At 41.5% G+C, this 20103-nt stretch overlaps 1 protein-coding gene across 2 annotated transcripts in view; it reads left to right on the top strand.

Moving 5' to 3' along the window:
- Pde11a (phosphodiesterase 11A) overlaps positions 1-20103 on the top strand; it is a 366204-nt gene that overhangs the window by 212214 nt on the left and 133887 nt on the right. For both annotated transcript variants that reach the window (XM_021181980.3, XM_085834775.1), the window contains one exon: positions 16942-16992. In XM_021181980.3, coding sequence (XP_021037639.1) covers positions 16942-16992 — 51 coding nt within the window. The remainder of the gene's footprint in view (positions 1-16941; positions 16993-20103) is intronic.

Here is a 20103-nt window from a genome sequence, read left to right on the forward strand (position 1 = left end):
GGTTCGTTTTTATTCCTTTGTAGTTGTGGCAAAAATAAGCTCGACATGGAACTTACTATTCCAGCCATTTTTCAGCACTCAGTTCAGTGTGTCTAAGGGCTTCACATTATTGTAGAGCCTTCACCACTCTCTGTCTCCCAACCTGAGACAGCATCCACAGCACATCTAACTCAGCTCCCTGTCACCCATGGCAACCACCCCTTTGCCGGTGACTGGTTTCACTAGGAAGCTCCTGTACATAGAATCACGTGTCCCCTTTCGACCACCTTCTCTTCATTGTGACCGATGCTGTTCTAGCTGCTAAGGATCGAGCAGTGGGAAGATAAGCGCTAGTTCTTATACTCTAGCAGAAAACGGGAGTAGGTAAACAAGATCCCAAGAGAGCGTCACAGTCATGTGCCATACAGGAAACGCTGTGGTATCTGGTGAGGCTGCATGCAGGAACTATTTGCTGAATGAATCAAATCCAAGAAAGTACAGGCAAAGATTATATCGTAAAGTGCAGAAAGAATCTCCTTCCAGCGCACACTGTGGGTACCACTCCTGGGTGTTGACAGTAATAGTTACAGCAATTCCTGTCCCCACCCTCAGTCAGGGCTTTACTTGCGATAACTTCCCCAAGCCCCTGGGTGAAAGTTAATTCCTCAGAAGTAGGTGCCATTCAGAAGCCAGAGGACCGGGAAGGGATTGATTTTCTGATTAGTGCAGATGCCTGGTCTCCGGGAAAGCGCGTTGACACCAGAGAAGGAACAGCACCCTCGTGGGGCGGCTTGAAGAACAGCTCTTTCCTGTCTTTTTTTTTTTTTTTAAGTCTATGACATATTAGGAGTATTTTATTCTATTTTTCTTTCTTTCTTTTTTATTACGTATTTTCCTCAATTATATTTCCAATGCTATCCCAAAAGTTCCCCATACCCTACCCCCCACTTCCCTACCCACCCATTCCCATTTTTTTTGGCCTTGGCGTTCCCCTGTACTGGGGTATATAAAGTTTGCAAGTCCAATGGGCCTCTCTTTCCAGTGATGGCCGACTAGGCCATCTTTTGATACATATGCAGCTAGAGTCAAGAGCTCCGGGGTTCTGGTTAGTTCAGAATGTTGTTGCACCTATAGGGTTGCAGATCCCTTTAGCTCCTTGGGTACTTTCTCTAGCTCCTCCATTGGGAGCCCTGTGATCCATCCAATAGCTGACAGTGAGCATCCACTTATGTGTTTGCTAGGCCCCGGCATAGTCTCACAAGAGACAGCTATATCTGGGACCTTTCAGCAAAATCTTGCTAGTGTATGCAATGGTGTCAGCGTTTGGAAGCTGATTATGGAGTGGATGCCTGGAAATGGCAGTCTCTAGATGGTCCATTCTTTCGTCACAGCTCCAAACTTTGTCTCTGTAACCCCTTCCATGGGTGTTTTGTTCCCAATTCTAAGAAGGGGCACAGTGTCCACACTTTGGTCTTCATTCTTCTTGAGTTTCATGCGTTTAGCAAATTGTATCTTGGGTATCCTAAGTTTTTGGGCTAATATCCACTTATCAGTGAGTACATATCATTTGAGTTCTTTTGTGATTGTGTTACCTCACTCAGGATGATGCCCTCCAGGTCCATCCATTTGCCTAGGAATTTCATAAATTCATTCTTTTGAATAGCTGAGTAGTACTCCATTGTGTAAATGTACCACATTTTCTGTATCCATTCCTCTGTTGAGGGACATCTGGGTTCTTTCCAGCTTCTGGCTATTATAAATAAGGCTGCTATGAACATAGTGGAGCATGTGTCCTTCTTACCTGTTGGGACTCTTCTGGATATATGCCCAGGAGAGGTATTGCTGGATCCTCCGGTAGTACTATGTCCAAATTTCTAAGGAACCGCCAGACTGAATTCCAAAGTGGTTGTACAAGCTTGCAATCCATTAAAAGCAGTAAGGGAGAAAGGTCAAGTAACATATAAAGGCAGGCCTATCAGAATTACACCAGACTTTTCACCAGAGACTATGAAAGCCAGAAGAGCCTGGACAGATGTTATATAGACACTAAGAGAACACAAATGCCAGCCCAGGCTACTATACCCGGCCAAACTCTCAATTACCATAGATGGAGAAACCAAAGTATTCCACAACAAAACCAAATTCACACATTATCTTTCCACGAATTCAGCCCTTCAAAGGATAATAACAGAAAAAAACCAATACAAGGACGGAAATCACGCCCTAGAAAAATCAAGAAAGTAATCCCTCAACAAACCAAAAAGAAGACAGCCACAAGAACAGAATGCCAACTCTAACAACAAAAATAAAAGGATGCAACAATTACTTTTCCTTAATATCTCTTTCCTGTCTTTAAGCACTATAAAGCCCATTTTATTTTGTTGGTTTTGTTTGGTTTGTTTGTAGATACCATTGCATCTGTCTAATACTTAATAAAATTGCTCAGATTCAATATTCAGTTTTAGGGAGGGTTTCTATGTTTTCTTTTAGGTGTTGAGGAAAGTAGAGGACCTCTATCAACATCCAGCCAGATACTATTTTTTAAGTACATCTTATTTTAGAACATTTTTTCCACTTCTCATTGTGTTTTATTTTAAAGATTTGTTTTCTTAATTATGTGTCTGGGTGTATGTACACATGGGAACGGGTGAGCACAGAGGCCAAAAGATGGCATTGAATCCCCGGGAGCATCCCAGAGCCATCCCCCAGAGCTCACACTGCCTGGAGCGGGTGCTGGGAACCAACCTTAGGTCCCCTGGAAGAGCAGTTGGTACTCTTTTTTGTTTTTTGTTTTTGTTTTTTTGTTTGTTTGTTTTTCAAGACAGGGTTTCTCTGTGTAGCCCTGGCTATCCTAGAACTCACTTTGTAGACCAGGCTGACCTCAAACTCAGAAATCCGCTTGCCTCTGCCTCTGCCTCTGCCTCTGCCTCCCAAGTGCTGGGATTAAAGGCATGCACCACCATGCCTGGCGCGGCCAGTACTCTTAACTGGAGCTATCTCTCCAGCTCCCTACATGTTAGTGAATGATTTGTTCTTATTGGTTGTTTAAGAATGTCATGCATATATGCCATATGTAGAACAATTTCATATTAATAGAAAACTTAGAGAGAGAACATAGCCTCCCCTTGTACCCCGCACCATGTTTCCTCTACTTTTAGCATCTTACATTATCACACTGTGTTTGCTGTAGTTGATGATCATTGCTGCACTCTGTCTCCAAGAGGCTCCTTTGTTCACCTTTCCTGACTCTTTACCAAATACCTTTCTTGTTCTGGGTCCCAAGATTCCCTGCTGTCTTTAGATATCATGCTTTAAGCTTCTCTTGGATGTCCACATTTCATGATTTCCTTTTTTTAAAAGTATTATGGCTTGTTTTGGAGGGGAGTTAGTAATTTTCTTATTTTTTTCTGAGAACTTCACACATGACCACTGTATCTACATCACTCTTGCCTCTCCCTCTCTCCCTTAAACTCCTCTCTGGTTCCCCATCCCCCAAGCTCATTATCATTTCTTTATGTTACACACATGCATGCACACATACACACACACACACACACACACACACACACACACATACACACACACACCACACACACACACTTTAACCTACCTAGTCCACTTAGCTTTGATTGTATGTCCATGAGACAGTGTTCCAGAGTGAGCATGTCTTATGTCTCTCTATCGGGATTGGCTGCTGTTTTCTCAAGCTTAGACTCTGATTCTAGACGCTGGTGAGGATGGCCACGGGTGACATGGGTGGTTCGCATCAGAATGACTTACCCTTGACCTTGACACCCTGGCTGAAGTAATGCTCTCAGGTTTCCCACTGCAGCTCTGAGCTGCTCTGATACCTTCTTTCCTTAACTGCACTCTTTGGATATGCAAAGCTGTCCCCAACAGTGGAGTGCTATGTTCCATTTCCTTGAGGGGGAACTAGCTACTCAAATTACTTAGTATTTGTTTTCTGCATAATCTTCCCAATTTTCTATAAATCTCTTTATCTCTCTCTCTCATTTGGGGGTTATAATCCATTATTGCTTTATTTATCAGATACTATCTTATGTCAGAGCCTAAGAAAACAGTTTCTTAACAACAAAAAGCGAGTGTGGAGGCTGGAAGATGATCCAGTCACTACAGCATTTGCACAGGAGCATGAATACCTAAGTTTGATCCCTAGAAACCATGTGCAGAGCTGTGCAGTTCAAGTGTGAGCTTGCCATCCCAGCACTAGGAAGGAAGAGACAGGTCTATCTTGGGACTCACTGTCCAGTCTAATTGGTAAGCCCCAGGTCAGAGGGAGACGCGGTCTTAAAAATACAAAATAGAACGTATCTGAGGAACAAAACTCAGGGTTGACCTCCACGGGTACTGAACACACACATGTACATACATGTGTACACACACATGTACAGATATGCACAATGTACATATATGAGTACACATGCAGAAAGTATTTACTGATGCTGGAAATGAGTAAGTGTTGCATTTCTAATAATCCTGTCATTATCCATGTACCTCAAACACTTTAGTGGGATCTATGAGTTCTGCATGACACGATCATTAATGTACCTGTCTTAGTCACTGTTCTGTTGCTGCGAAGAGACGCCATGACTAAAGCAAAGCTTATAAAACAAAGCATTTCACTAGGGGCTGGGCTTACAGTTTCAGAAGCAGCTGAATCCATTATCATCATGGCAGGTAGAGCGGTGGCAGGCATGACAGGCATGGTGCTGGGAAAGTAGTTGAGGGCTACATCCTGATCTGCTGCCAGAAAGAGTGAGCTGGACCTCACACAGGCTGTTGAAACTTCAAAGCCCACCCCCAGTGACACACTTCCTCTAACAAGGCCACACCTACTCCAACAAGGCCAAGGCTCCCAGTCCTTCTAATCCTTTCAAATAGTACCACTCCCTGGTGACTAAGCTCTCAAACACATAAGCCTATAGGTGCCATTCTTAGTCAAACCAGCAACAGATCACCTACTGTATACAAAACACTTAATCCTTACCAAAACATACCAGATACTTCAAAATGACATGAGTCACAGTATAATGCTTCACATAATTTCAGTATATAAGAGGACAGAGGGGAGGGAGGGAAAGTGTGATGGCTGCCCTGTGTGACAAGTCTGGGGTAGAAGTGGGTACCACGTGCAGGAGAAGCATCTAATTCAGAGAGCTTTATCACAGCTGGTTTGCCGAGAAGGTAACTTCCAAGCTGTACTTTGAAAGACAATTCTCAGGAATGTTCCAGGGAGAAGGAAAGTTGCAGGTGAGAATGTAGAGGACTCTGGTGACAAGCTGTCAGAGCCACTGAACATCTCTGCACACCAGGATACGGGCAAGCATGAGGCTCCAGAGGGTGGGTCTCGAAGGACAGTTGTGATGCATGGAGGGACTTGAATTTGACTCTAAGAGAAGTAGAGAATGATTGAACAGTCTTCAGCAGAAGGGCCATGTGATTCGTTTGACATTTTAGAGGGATCATTCTGCCATCTACAGAGATTCGTGTCGCTTCTTTATAAACACAACCGTGTTTCTAACAAGAAGTTGACTGTGTTCTCACTTTATCTCCTGCTGAACAACATTTGGTGGTTTTCCCAAATCAAATCCATCTTTATAGGATTTGTCACCACTGCTGTGGTCTAACAAATGTGCTTCAGGATGGTGGATCAAGTTCCCAAACACAGCAGATGTTTGGAGGAATGAAACATGGTTCCCATGGAAACCTTAGGAAGTAACTATTACTTGGATGCACGGATTCTGGCATGCCTGGAATTTTTTTTCCCCTCTGTGGTTTGTGTTTCTGTTACTTTGGTTTTGGGGTGTGATGTTTCGGGTGCTTATGAAAGTGTTTCATTAACTGGATGTCTGTATTTGTGCCCAGCACTGTGTGATATGCCTTAGAGAGCAATCTCCTAGAACCTTTACCAAAAGAACACATGGAGAAGACAGCCAGGTTCTCACCTGACTAGTGAGCAGATGGGCTGTCATCTGGGTCTAGGAACTCGCTGAGATAGGTTTTGTGGCTTGCATCGCTCAGCTGGCTGCAGATCTGAATCCAAACTCAGGTCTGAGTTTCAAGGGCCCATGTAGTCAGCTGGGATGCAAAGGGTTGTTTGAGGACTGTCTTCTCAGTTGAAGGACTGTGCTCACCCCTGGGACCATGACAGCCACCACGATGGAAGTGGGATGAGAAGCAACATGAAATTCCTGCTTTGCACAGCAGGGAGCACATTCTGGGTGGGAAGACAGTGAGGACGGTGACTAAGGACACTGAGGAAGCCCTGTTGACTTAAAAACTTCAGGTTGCCAGGCATGGTAGCATGTGCCTTTAATCCCAGCACTCAGGAGACAGAGGCAGGCGGATCTCTGTGAATTCAAAGCCAGTGTGGTCTGCAAAGGGAACACCATGGCAGACAAAGGTACACAGAGAAACCCTGCCTCGAAAGAAAGCAAAAAACAAAACAAACAAATAAACAAAAAGTGAATGAAACATGTGGCCAGAGATCCAAACTCCTAGGGACTCCGGTGGCTTGGGTGTTAGACAGCTCATTTCACTGATCAGCTAAGTATCACAAGACTCCGAGGAGGTCACTGTACTGAGTGTTTCTTTCCTAGCACACACCTTCAGTGTGGCCCTAAAGGTCATGTCAGAGCTTTACAAAGGGCTTAGTGTAACTAATGTGCCTGTCATCGTGCCTTCGTGCTTAGATCCTTTCCCACATGTCCTTCCTGCAACACCTACACACACATGAAGTTTCTGGCACTTCCTCAAATCCCACTACTGACTGGGAACCATGTCTTCAATACTGGAGGCTCTGGGGAAAGCTTTTCATATTGAAAATGATCAGTCTATCCCCTCTCTGCCCCCTTTTTCTCTAGACCAGTGGTTCTCAACCTGTGCGTTTCAACTCCTCTGAGGGTTGAATGGCCAGTTAACAGGAGTCACCCAAGACCATCAGAAAACACTCACCTTATGATTCATAACAGTAGCAAATTTACAGATATGAAGTATCAATGAAAATAATTTTTTAATTTTCTTTTTAAAAAAGATTTATTTACTTAATATATAGAGTGTTCTGCCTGCCTATATACCTGCATGCCAGAAGAGGACATCAGACCTCATCATAGATGGTTGTGAGCCATCCTGTGGTTGCTGGGAATTGAACTCAGAGCCTCTGGAAGAACAGTCGGTGCTATCAATCTCTGAGCCATCTCTCCATCCCAACAAAAATAATTTTATGATTGGGGGGTCATCCTAACATGAGGAACTGTACTAAAGGGTCACAGTATTAGCAAAGTGAAAGCCACTGACCTTGAGGGAAGTCCTAGCAAGGCCACATAAACACCAGCATTCCTTGTGTTCTTCTGTAATCAGTGCAATGTGTCCCTCTAAAATGAGAAGCCAATTCAGGGGCCCTTTTGATTATTTTTTAAAAACCTATGGGGTGAGACACATATAAACTAGAAATAGATATTCAAGACTTGAATATGCAGAAATATGGTATTAAATGAAATTAGACCTCTAAGAATTTCAGATATATTTACATTTTAGGCTTGGAAAACCTTGGAGCATGTTGTGGTTGTTTTAGAAATAGCAATAATCGATCCAAGTTTGCTCAATTAGCCCAAAAGAATGCTGTGTTCTCCTCCGCTCTTCATAACAAACTAGAGAAACAAGCAAGCGAGGAGTTCATTAGAGACACACTTGTGAGGCATTAATACATGTAATAACTTTCATGATTAAGAAAAACAGCCTCACTTTAAAACAGAGCGTAAGAAATACGGCCGCTGTGGGAACAAAATGCTTATTTTAAAGCACGGATAAATTATAGTCCAGTATGCATGTGTAGAGAGTCACGTTGCATCATACTATCGATCACAAAGACCTCTTTAATTTCAGTGTTAATGGTTGAGATCCTCTGTGACAGACGAGTAGGACCTTAGAAAAATAGAAAAATCATTACCACGTGAAACTTTCTCCAAAGAAAATGGCTGTCTCTTTCTTCCTAATGACATTTATATGATTGAAGTGAATAGGCGTTTCCTGACAGTTATATCACAGAAATAAGCCAGTCCGCACCATCTCTTATAATAATGTTTCCCATGGGGATTAGGATGGGTTTACTCAATGTAATAATATGTAATAATCAAATGCCATATGTGTCATATATGTTAAACAGTATCTAATATGCATATACTATAATCTCACTTGGAGATCTTATCTACCAACCACAATCTTCATAATACAGAAAGGAACTAGGCAGTAATAAAAACACCAAATAAACCACAACATTCGCATGGTAGAGTTCACGTCCTGGGCTCATTTGCTCGGTTTTAGACACAATCCCTACCACAATCTTAAATTGCTATTTGTTTTGCTCATTCTTCATGGTAACCATTCTGGCCCAGTATCAAGTTGTTCTGGCCCTCTTTTTTCAGGGTCCATGGTAGGATTGCTTTTCTTCCATGGTTAGAGTGAAAAGGACTTGTAAATTGCTCTTCTAGTGGTTTAAATAAGAATGCCCCCCCCCCTAGGCTCATATATTTGATTGCTTAGTAACCAAAGAGTAGCATTATTTGAAAGGATTAGGAGGCATGGCCTTGTTGGAAGAAGTGTTTCATTGGGGTGACCTTTGAGGTTTCAAGAACCCATGCTAAGCCCAGTGTCTCTTGCTGCCTGTAGACCCTGCTGTAGCACTCAACCACTGCTCCAGCACCTGCCCACGTGCCACCATGCTCCCTAACATCATGACAGTGGACCAAACCTCTGAAACTGTAAGCAAGCCCCCAGTTAAATGATATTGGTATAAGAACTGCTGTGACCATTGTCTCTTCCCAGCAATAGAACAGTGACTAAGACACTCTGGCGGGTGGAACTTAATTGGAAAGGGAAGGTATCGTCTCCCTTCTATTCACAAGGAAACTGATCCTTGAGCTAAGAAATGAGGCCAAAATTATAAGGCCAGTGGAGTGAGGATAACGAGTTCAAAGGTCAAGCAATTCTGCTTCCCAATGCTGGCATCCTAAATGGTGAGTATTAGGAAAACCAAGTTTGTCAGCTGGACAGAAATGGCCAGTCTTGAGAATTCTTGCTGATAGTTCATTAAAGAACTGCGTCCCGTGAACAAAATGAAATGCTACCTCTGGTCCCAGAGAAAAGGGGACAATGAACTCATGCTACACGTCGATGGCAACTCAGGGATGAAGTCTGGTTTCTCTGCTCAGAAATGTAGTGGACTCACTCACATGACTGTGTGGCTTGGAAGAGCATGCTAATCAGATTGCTTTGGGAAGTCCAAAGCTTTATAGAAATATTCATTGGAACAGATTTCATGGTGGTTCTTTTTTTAAATCTCCATTTTCAATGGAATTAGGAAATGAAAAGAAATCCAGGCACAAAAATATAGTTATTAAAATAACTAAAGAAACATTTTTAGCCTTCATGAATGAAGGTATTCAGAACACATTGCGGCTTGGGAGAAGATGCAGTCAAGTTTATCTTTTTCCTCTCTGCTCACACTCTGACATCCAACCTGTAGCCTTCGGTAGAGCAAACTTGGGCCATTTTAACATGGAAAGTGCATGGGTAGGCTTTAACCAGTGGTTTTCACAGAAATGTCCCCAAACTAGCAGCATTATCAACTTTATCTGGGAACTTGTTAAACATGTAAATTCTCAGGCCCCACTCAGAGCAGCTGAATCGGGAGCTCTCTGGGATATTCTAGAGTTTGTGACCCACTGAATAACGAATGAGTTCAGGTGGGGGTTGGGGAGCTGAAACATAACGAAGTGAGGAATTTCATGGAAAGATTCCAGTGGGAAGTCTTGGCACGCTGCCGTGGGACAGTATAGTGTATAAGAGAATAGCTATCGGCCACGCCTATCAGTCAGAAGACGGAGGAAACCACTGTGTGTGAGAAATGCAGGAGCTTTGTTACATTCAGAATGTATGTAAGAAGAAGGCACGGAGACATCATTGCCTTTGACAGGTGGCCTTCTTCATCTGCCACATGAAATAGGATGGTTGGAGCCACAGGGTTGTCACTTCTGGCAAGCGCACAGGTGCTGATGTTTAGTGACTTAACGGCAAAGGCAAAGAAAGGACAGTTAGGGCATCAAACACTTAAGCATCAGTTCTGTCATGCATGAGCTGATGGGTTCTAATCAGGGATCCATTTTAAGGACTTACTTTAAAACTTAGATTGAGATTTGGAGTCAAGTCTTCAGTTTGATAGCTTTAATCTAGGTAATGAAAGACTAAGGTAATCATAGATTTGCTTCCAACAGCAATAAGCAATCAAGTAAGGCGAGGGCCCCACATGAAATGTGCTCACCAGTGTAATCGTGACTTTTCTGTTGCTGTGATAAGACGCCATGACCAACATAAGGAAGAGGGTTCATTCTTAGTCTGGAATGCTGTCCTAGAGGAATGAGAGCCCATGATGGCAAAGTGGAGGCGGTGTAACCGGCAGTGGCCAAAACTGGAAGCTGAGAGCTCACGTGTTGGAGAGCAAGCATGAAGAAGAAAGAACTGACAGGCGTGAGGCATTTAATCTCAAAGCCCACCCGCAGTGACACACTGTCTGCAGCAAGACTGCACCTCCCAACCCTTCCTAACACAGCGCCACCTACTGAGAACCAAGACCATGTGGGACAATTTTCACTCAAACCACCAGAACCAGGATGTCAAAAAACAGATGCCCAAAGTGTTTAGCACAAAGATTTAGTTATAGAAGGCACACCACAAAAATGTGCTGCTGTGAGATTCCTAAAGTCATCTATCTAATAAATATTTATTATCCCAGATTGAGCAGATCTGATTTATTCTACTTAAAATTTGAAAGTCAACTCCAAGGAGCTGGAGAGATGGCTCAGCAGTTAAACAGAAGCACTGGCTGTTCTTCCAGAAGTCTTGAGTTCAATTCCCAGCGCCTACATGGCAGCTCCCAATATAATGGAATCTAATGGCCTCTTCTGGTGTGCAGATTCATCTAGACAAAGCATTCATTCATCCATCCATTTATGGATTCATCTAGCCATTTGGACAAAGCACGCATGTATAGCAAATAAATCTTTTCCCAAAAGTTTGTCTCCATAGATTTTAAAAAATATGACATACATTTTGAAGATAATGATAAACCATTACATGGTGGACAGTTACCTAAAGTACCTCTTCGAACATTCCATCCCATTAGACAACAGGGCAGTGTCTGAAATATTTGATAATAGAAACCGATCACTCTCAGTGCAGCTGTTCAGACACCATGTTTTAAATGCACTCAACTTTGTTTTAAAACTTCCAGGAGTATATGGACCCTCGCACAGCTAGATAAACACTCTGTCAGGTCATCCCAAGTAAATTGGCTTCTCTGCAAAGATTGGCACCTTTCTTAGCTGGAGGATCACAGCTGGTGGCAAACTTTATTACGTCAGAGCCCATCAATAGAAATTATTTGGGATTTTGCTTCAAATCAGCTCAGCGAAAGTTGAGTGTTCTTTACTGTTCATTTGTCACCCAAAGCCACTTTGCCACCAGAGCCATCAATGTTTCCTATCAGTAAATAGTCATGCAGCCCCTTTCCAGGGAGACAGCCAGTCTGGACCCTCACTGCCCTTTGTTCTTCCACTCTGTGAAGCATTCTTCACACTCAGCTTCTCTGGTTAACTTTTCGATTCAGGAGCAAGTGGCTGGCCACCCAAACAGCATCTGGGGCTAGATCTGCCTTCAGCCATCTTAGGTTCCTAGAACTGCAAGACAAGCATTTGGCTCAGGTCTCACGGCACCAGGCAGAGCGCAAAGCCAGACACTCTAGTCCTGTTTATAGCTCTGTGTACTGCTCTTCTCTCCAAATAGAGTTAGTTGTCCTTTCCTGCTATGCAAACTCAAAACACAAATGCATTGACTGTTTCCTTCTGCTTTCCTGCAGCCTGATAATGGTTTTATCTTGCTGCTTCTGTTTTGCTAGGAGCTAGTTCAATCCAGAAGTTAATTAAAGTGATGGGGTTCACCAGTAGTGATTTATATGAGAAAAGGCAAAGAATGCGTAAGTCGGAGCTCATCAACAAAACTGAGTTACTAGTTTCCACTTCTAAATACTTTGTAAATTAACTGTGACACAGAAGATAAATCCATCTGGGGTAGAAGTTTCCTTGTGAAAGTTTAATGTTAGTTCAAGTGTCCCAGGGATCAGCTGTTTACTTTCTTGTGTAAGCTTTATACGAATTTTATTTAGCTGTCAGAAAAATTAACCACTGTGTATATTGCGGCCAAGCTCTCACAAGCTACCGACATTTTTCATACAGGAAGACAGTGTGGATCTTATTATAAGACTTTGCAATTTTTTTCTTCCAAACTATTAAAACACATTTAATGATTTTTTTATCTGATCAAACATACTATTATCTAAAATGTATGTTGCATCTTGATCCTTACTATGTAACTGAAAGCTTAGGAAATTGTAAACTTAATATAGCTTAGAAGTGTAGACTGATCCTTTAGCTTATTCAAGGATGCTCAAAACTAATAGTTAAAGTATATGTCTTCTGTGTGTTATTGAATTCTGTTCTTAACTATAAGAATTTGCTTGATTTTTTTGGTCATCAATTGTGCTGCATAATTTTATGCATGTATAACAGAGATAATTTTCTTTTGAAGATTGCCTGGGCTGGAAGTCGTCAGAAATTACTTCTGTTCTTTCCCTGCAATTCTGCCACAGATGGGGGGTTAATGAGGTTATGTGGTTCTATTCATTTTTGAGGACTGATATAATATAACAAAATACCACAGGCTGGATGGCTCTGACCCTGGAAATTAATCCCGTATTTCTTGAGTGTTAAGGTCAGGGTCAAGATACCAGTGGTTTGGTCTCTTTTGCAACCTTTGCTTTTGACTTACAGATGGCTATCTTCTTCATGTGTTCTTACATGGTCCCTCCTCACTCTACGTGTCATCTGTGTCCTTTGTCCTAAGGTCCTGTGCTTGTAAGAACACCATTCACATTGGACTGGGTGTACTCACAGGACCTCATTTTACCTTAATTACCCCCTCATAGATCCTGTCTCCAAATATGGCGACATTCTGGGAGTTAGGGAATTCAGTATGTGAATTTGGCGGAGTGAGAGAGACACAATTCAACTCATAGCAAAAGCATTGTGGAAAATATTCAATGCATTTGGTAAACATCCAGATTAAACATTCCGAAGGGAAACTCACTGGGAGATATGGGGATGGACAGAGGAAATGAATATCTTGGAACACAGCTGGGCATTGTCTGTAGGCTTGCTCCTAGTCCTGTTGACTTGGGTCAGGGAGAAGTTGGGTGACCATGTGACAAGGTAGTAGATAGGCTTGAACTCCAGTTTAATGGTGAATCATTTTAGCATAAGTATTTCTCATGATGTAAGCATTTATTGCCCATATGAAATACAGCTTTAACCAGTCCTTCCTGCATATGCCTTGTCTGGCATTGCTACCCATACTGCTCAGTTTATGCTCAGGTATGGTGTCTGTTATTATTTCATTAAGGAAATAGCACCTTTCCAACCTACAGATAAAGGAAGCCAGAAGAAGATTGGAGATAGAGATCATTTTCTTTTAAAATTATCTTATGCTTTATATGTCAGTTCACCAAATACACTAAGTGGCAACTGAGTGCCAAGCACACTCCTAAGGGCAGGGTCCATATTGGTGATCACAGCTAATGCTAACCTTTGATTGCATGGCCTTGTCAATCAGCTTCTCGTCGCCATGGTTACCTGAGGAAAACAGAGGCTCATGGTTTTATGGCCACTTGGCCTAACACAAGTCTGAGAGCCCAGGCTGGTGAAGAGATCTCAACTCAAGGCACCTGTGAAGAACGGGGAGACAGGAGAGAGAAACTAAGGACAAAAGGAGCCCTACGGAGCCATGTCACTAGTGACCTGCTTCTTCCAATCAGGCCCCACCCCCTATGCTTCTACCATCTCTCTGTAGCACCACCAGCCAAGGATCAAACCTTCTACCCTGAGCTCTTGGGGACTTATTTCCATAAGCCTTAGCCTTGCCCTATGTACAAAATTAGCTTGATTTATCATAGATCTGAACACAAAGAAACAAACAAGAAAGTTCTGAAAGACAGTGCAAGTTGCACACATGTTCAAGACTGTGTGTGTGTGTGTGTGTGTGTACAGTAACTTTCATGCTTCTTAGAAAAGACACATGAAACAGTAATCATAAAAATGAACAAGTATACGAAATCAGAATTTAAAACCTCAGTTCACTAAAGGCATAACCGGGCATAATGCACACCATGCACACAGTTCCCATGCCTGTAGTCTCAGCTACTGAGCTCAAGGCAGGCAGGGTGATATTCAGGCCAGCACAGCAGCCATCCTCTTAAAACAAGCAAAAAAGTGCACTGTTACACTAGACTTGGAAGCAACGTTTGTGAATATATGCACATCTATTATAGAACTTAATTCTAAAATATACAAAAAAAACCCTTTATACCTCATTTATTAATGAGTTGTATGTGAATTATAATTGAAATGAAATTACAAATGAAAAAGAAGCTAGTGTTAAGCCAGCAGAGAGCCTTAGTCTGTAATAGTTATTTGCTTCACTGATTCAAATAGTTTCAATTTAGTATTGTTAATAGGTTTTCTTTTTATTAATAATAAAGGAAGTGGAAAATTGATTTGAGGAAAGTGGAAGCATGCCTTAGTCCCATGCTAAAAAAAAAAACTGGCTGAGCACCACCTAGTGGCAGAGGTTTGAATTGCAGTTTTTGGGTTTGGTTTTGATTTCTTTGGTTAGCTGCTGATTTTAAAGACTTAATATACAAAAAGGAACTTGCAAACACTAAGAAAATCTAAGACAATAATAAAGTTAGATATAACTTTAATAAAATAGAACCAAAATTACAGAATTTTTACTGAAAAAAATACTCATCAGCAAAGATCATAATATATGATACCAGGCAAATACAGACGGGGTAGACTTTTAACTGACTATTCATATAATCAACATAAGGTAATGTATGTACATTATGTAAGTAATAACATACGTAATTGTATGCCGAATAATATACATCTACTCTTGCATTAAATTTTCCTAAGAACTCTGTGAAATACAAATCCACCCAGGGGTAATAATGTTACAACTAACATTTTGCTGGTGGAAACTCGTTTTGTTGTTAATAAGCAAACCTAACAAATGTTATTTATCTCACAATACAATGTTTTTGTGGGTCCCTTCTGAAAGTGAAAGGGAGTTGGAAAAGCTATAGAGAAAAGAAGTAAAGAGAAGGAGAACCATGGTCACAGTAGGAGACAGAGTGTTTACGTCCAGTAAACGTTACAAGGTTTCATTTGAGCATTACAATATCCTGCCATCATGTTCCTTGTTTCATACACACCTATGAACTCTGCTGCACTGCAATTAAGTTTCAAGAACTTGTTACAAGCTTTCCAGTGTAATAGAATCTTTTCCTGTTGAAAATAATAGAAAAATGCCCTCCCGCCTGGGGTTTCAGGTGGAGCCTCTGATTTTCAAGAACAGCTACTGTTGAACCTAAGGTGGCTCAATAGTACTGTGACTATGCCACTTTACAAAGGAGTTCCAAAGAGCCTGAGCAAGTTCACAGAGCTGGGAAATAATGCTCTGAAAATGTGCCTGCACATACTGTATTCAGCCACTGGGAGGCGCTGTCCCCACAGCTGTGTGCTTTCACCCGTAGCAGCGTTCCTCAAAAGTTCTTGTCAACGACTTATTAGGGTGGCATGTTGTGACATTGCTGTATCATCTAAAACAGAGTTCTAAGGCTAATTAGATTTGGGAAATGCTGAGCTACAGCTCAGAGGCAAACTGTCATTCTCCAAGGTTGGAAAGTGCAGGAAGATTTAATGGGTCCCAAGGCTGGAGATTAGACTTGAGAATGTGTTTGATAGCATATAACATGTAAAACTCACACTTTGTATACAGGTGTGTGATACATGTGTGTGTTTGCCTGAAAAATGTACTAGTACTAGCTAGCTTAACACCCACACACCTACTTGTGCTGTAAAAGAAGAACCTACCCAAGGCAGCCCATCGGGAAGTTTTTTCTTTGCCTGTTCAACTGTCCAGAACATCTGTGGCTGTCACTTCATAGACACTAGAGTTGAGTACACCTCTGGGCATCACAGATGAATCTCACAGAGGGAAGATAGATAGATAGATAGATAGATAGATAGATAGACAGACAGACACAGAAATTACATTTAACCCCCTGTGTCAGTGACTTGGGATATGGTGATAAATCATGAAAACCGATTTCTTGTTCACATGATATCATCAAGAGCAAGTTGGCCACAGCTCTACGAGGGTGTTTCCTTCATGTCTCAGGCTGCAAAAATAACCCTCTCTGGTCACGGACTTCTAATAATTCAGGGAGAAGAGAGCTGCTGAAACCATGTGATCGCCTGTAAGAGTCACATCTGTCACTTTCCCTAACATCCCTATGCCCAATAAAGGTTACACGCTAAGGCTAATGTCAGTAGGGTTAGGTATATAACCCTATTGTCACATGGGTCACCTGTACAGAGCTATAGAATCTGTCCAGTGTGTTTAACAACAAGTGGGAGTAACGGAGCAAATGAAAGTGGGGTCAGCAACCAACAGTATCCATCATAACGCACGCGCGCGCGTACACACACACACACACCCCTTGCACACACCTATTACAGAGCATTTCCCAGGAGAGGTACTCACATCCTCTGGTGACTGGTCTTGACCTGCACCATGTTCCTTTGGGAATACCGGTGTAACATAGTCAGCCTTCAGACTGTGTCACAGACGAATCTTAGTGGTCTCTTGTTGGACATCGTAGTCACTGTCAGGTCAAGGTGGTGTATGTGAGCTAAGCCCATTTTCCAGGGAGGAGAATTTGAGACAACCCCATCTTGTCCATTGCTGACATTCTGTCCTCTTCCCCATCAGGTGCTGTCGTACCACGCCACGTGTTCCAAGGCTGAAGTCGACAAGTTTAAGGTAAGGAAGAGATCGAGTTGCACTGTTAGCACACAAAGTTAAGTTTCTATCGTCCTTCTCACTGGGAATGTGAGCCACAGTCCTGGGCAGAGTGGCTTGGAATCTTATTTTTTTGTTTTTTGAGAGAGAGAGAGGTGAAAGGATTACACAGTAGAATAGTCCCTTGTGGTTTACATAAGTCGATATGTCTTCCCATGTGTTGAACATATAGCTACAGGGTGCGGGTGGGAGGAGTCTGTTTAATAGGGTAAGAATCTGGACACCTGACTTAGTTTTTGGTTTTACTATTAACTTTTGGTCCACTTAAAAAATTTAGAGCCTTATTCTCTTCTTTATCTATAAAACTAAATCAGGAGATTAGGATCAAAGTAGCTAGCATTTATCCTGTATGCCAGGAACGCTACAAGGCTTTTTCATGTATGGGTCCATCTCAACCTCATGGCCCTGTGAAGGGATATGCACACAATTTTCCAGTTGAGTAAGCCAGGGAGACACCGAGTGACCAGCATAACCAGTAACAAGGATAAGAAGTTTGATGATCCACTCTACCACTGGAGGTCTTAACTGTGTGCCTCCCAGCTGCTGGGGTGGTCCCCAACTGGTTCCCATGGCTGACCAGTCTATGAATGAGTTTAAGCTCAGGGTGACCACCAACTGCTTCCCACTGCCAAGTCTATGAATGAATCTAAGATGTCCCTTTGTATCTTAGTTACCACTATTTCTTTAGGTGCGGTTCAGAATACTATCTTGTCTCTTTGGATTCCTACAAATCGTTTTTTAACAACAGCCACAAAACAGGAGCTATAGCTCAGTGGTATAGTACTTGCCTACCATGTTCAGGGCCCTGGATTCAATCCGCAGGACTTCAGGAAAGGTATAAGAATGTTGGGAAAGTGATTTTTCTCCCTTTAAAAGCTTTGTTCTTTGTATTTTTCAATTCTGTTTTAAAGTGCTGGGAATTATCAGGGAAAGCCACTGCATGTATAAGAAATATCCTATACTGTGATCTTAGTACATGATGTTGCTTGCTGTTCTAGGAGTCATATCTGCACAGAGATCCGTTTTATCCTCATAGGGAAAGAATGACACAGAGACCTTTGGTTCTGATAGTCATATTAGAATCAAATCATCTGAACTTCTAAAGAGAACAAAGAAAGACCCTGGGTACAGGGATAGAATTCCCCAGGAGGGCCAGGTCCACACAATAGGTAGGTAATGAGTCCTTACATTAGGCAGATGGTTAAGGAGAGGTCTTAGAGTGGCTCCCCAAGTGCAAAGGAGAGACAGCATTATCAGGAGGTAATTGCTGCCTCAACCCCAGGAAAGAACAAAGCAATCCAATCCATAGCACTCAGTGCCTATTTGTTGTAGAGGCAAACATCTTACATACTCTTTTAGTTTGTCTTTGTCTCTGTAACAAAATTCCTAAGACTGTGTAATTTATAAACAATGGGGGTTACTTAGCTTATGTTGTACAGGTTGAGAAACCCAAGGGCATGACTGACATCTTCTCAGTGTCCATGTGTGTGTGTGTGTGTGTGTGTGTGTGTGTGTGTGTGTGTGTGTGTGTGTGTGTTGGCTTCTTGCTTCATCACAACATAGCGGAGGGCATCATGTTGCAAGATAGAGCAAGCACTCCAGAGAACTACTCTAATCCCTTCCCTTCTGGTAAGCCACGAATCCATTCATTCAGGAACCAAGGCAGGGCCCTCAGGACCCACCCATCTCCCAAAGTCTCACTTACCAACACCGCTGCAGTGAGTGCAAATTTCCAACACGTGGAATTTGGGCATTTAAATCATGGTATATGTTGACTAGGATATGAACTCCATTATGGCAGAGATTTTTCTATATTTTCTTCATGGTTCTATCTCTACTGCATTGCAAAGGTCTTGGACCACAGTGACACTCAGTAAATGCTGTGAATAAATGAATGAGTGAATGAATGGATGAATGAATGAATGAATGAATGCAAAGAATATCAGTACTCTAGATCTTAAGGCAGTTAGCCTTCAAGAAAATATTAAAATTATAATATGAAATTATTTTAGATGCCAATTTAAATTGAATTTTATTTAATGTATACAAAATATTTAAAGCTTATTTACCTTATAAAATTTAGTATTTGTGCATCAAAACACCAGATATTATATGGTAAATCTGTAAAAGTTTTATTTTGATCTGTAAATTTGGATAGTGAAACAATAAGGCAAAGGTTTTGTTAGCTAGAAATTTGCTTACTGGAAACACCCAGCTCTTGTTAAAAAGATAATATCACATTCTATTATTCCATTGTGGCTGCTATTATGATTATCCTTGTTGCCAAAGCAGGGAAGTAACTAGAAAGAAGACAGCAAAATGCATAATGAACTAAATGTGACCATAAAAGTCACCCACAGCAACCTCCCAGAAACACAGCAAGCCACACCTGGTCCAGAGCTCTGCTTTGTGAAGGCCACTAACCTGCATTCAGGCTTCATTCTTTGCTTCAGAGCAAACAGAACTCCAGTGTCTTAGAACACACCATGCTCTTCTATTCTGAGCTCCCAAACATACTAAAAATACCAAGTATTTAAATTTGAGAACAAAGGGTTGTTTCATCTTAAAACCATCAAGATTACTAACTGAGCTGATTTATTCCAGATTTTATCCCAAAAGATATTATAATGTATCCTATTATATCCTATTATAATGTAATTTAGATATAGTAGTAATTTCAACCAAATGGTTTTTCCTTGATATATAAAGTAAATAAAGCATTACCCTAATTGATGGCTTGTGTCTATTGTAACTGCAGCAATAACATTAAAATATATTATGCTTAGAATAATCCTGTGTATAGTCATGGGACATTTATGAAAACTTCAGACTCAGTTGTATACAGCTAAGTAAATAACTTGAATAAATACTTTATTTTCACCAGTATATACAGACAAGACACATATACATACAACTGTGTTGTGACATATTATCTTTAGTGCATTTGAAAGTAGGCATCGTTTTCTTTTAAACAGCATAGAGATTTAAATCTGGAATCAGTGTTATCCATAGATTTCCTGAGTTAAAGGATAGTTAAAAGATAGTTACAGAATAGTCCTAATGTTCACTCTA

Source organism: Mus caroli, unplaced genomic scaffold, assembly GCF_978045245.1.
Source record: "Mus caroli unplaced genomic scaffold, Mus_caroli_1 scaffold_2, whole genome shotgun sequence".
NCBI classification, from domain to species: domain Eukaryota; kingdom Metazoa; phylum Chordata; class Mammalia; order Rodentia; family Muridae; genus Mus; species Mus caroli.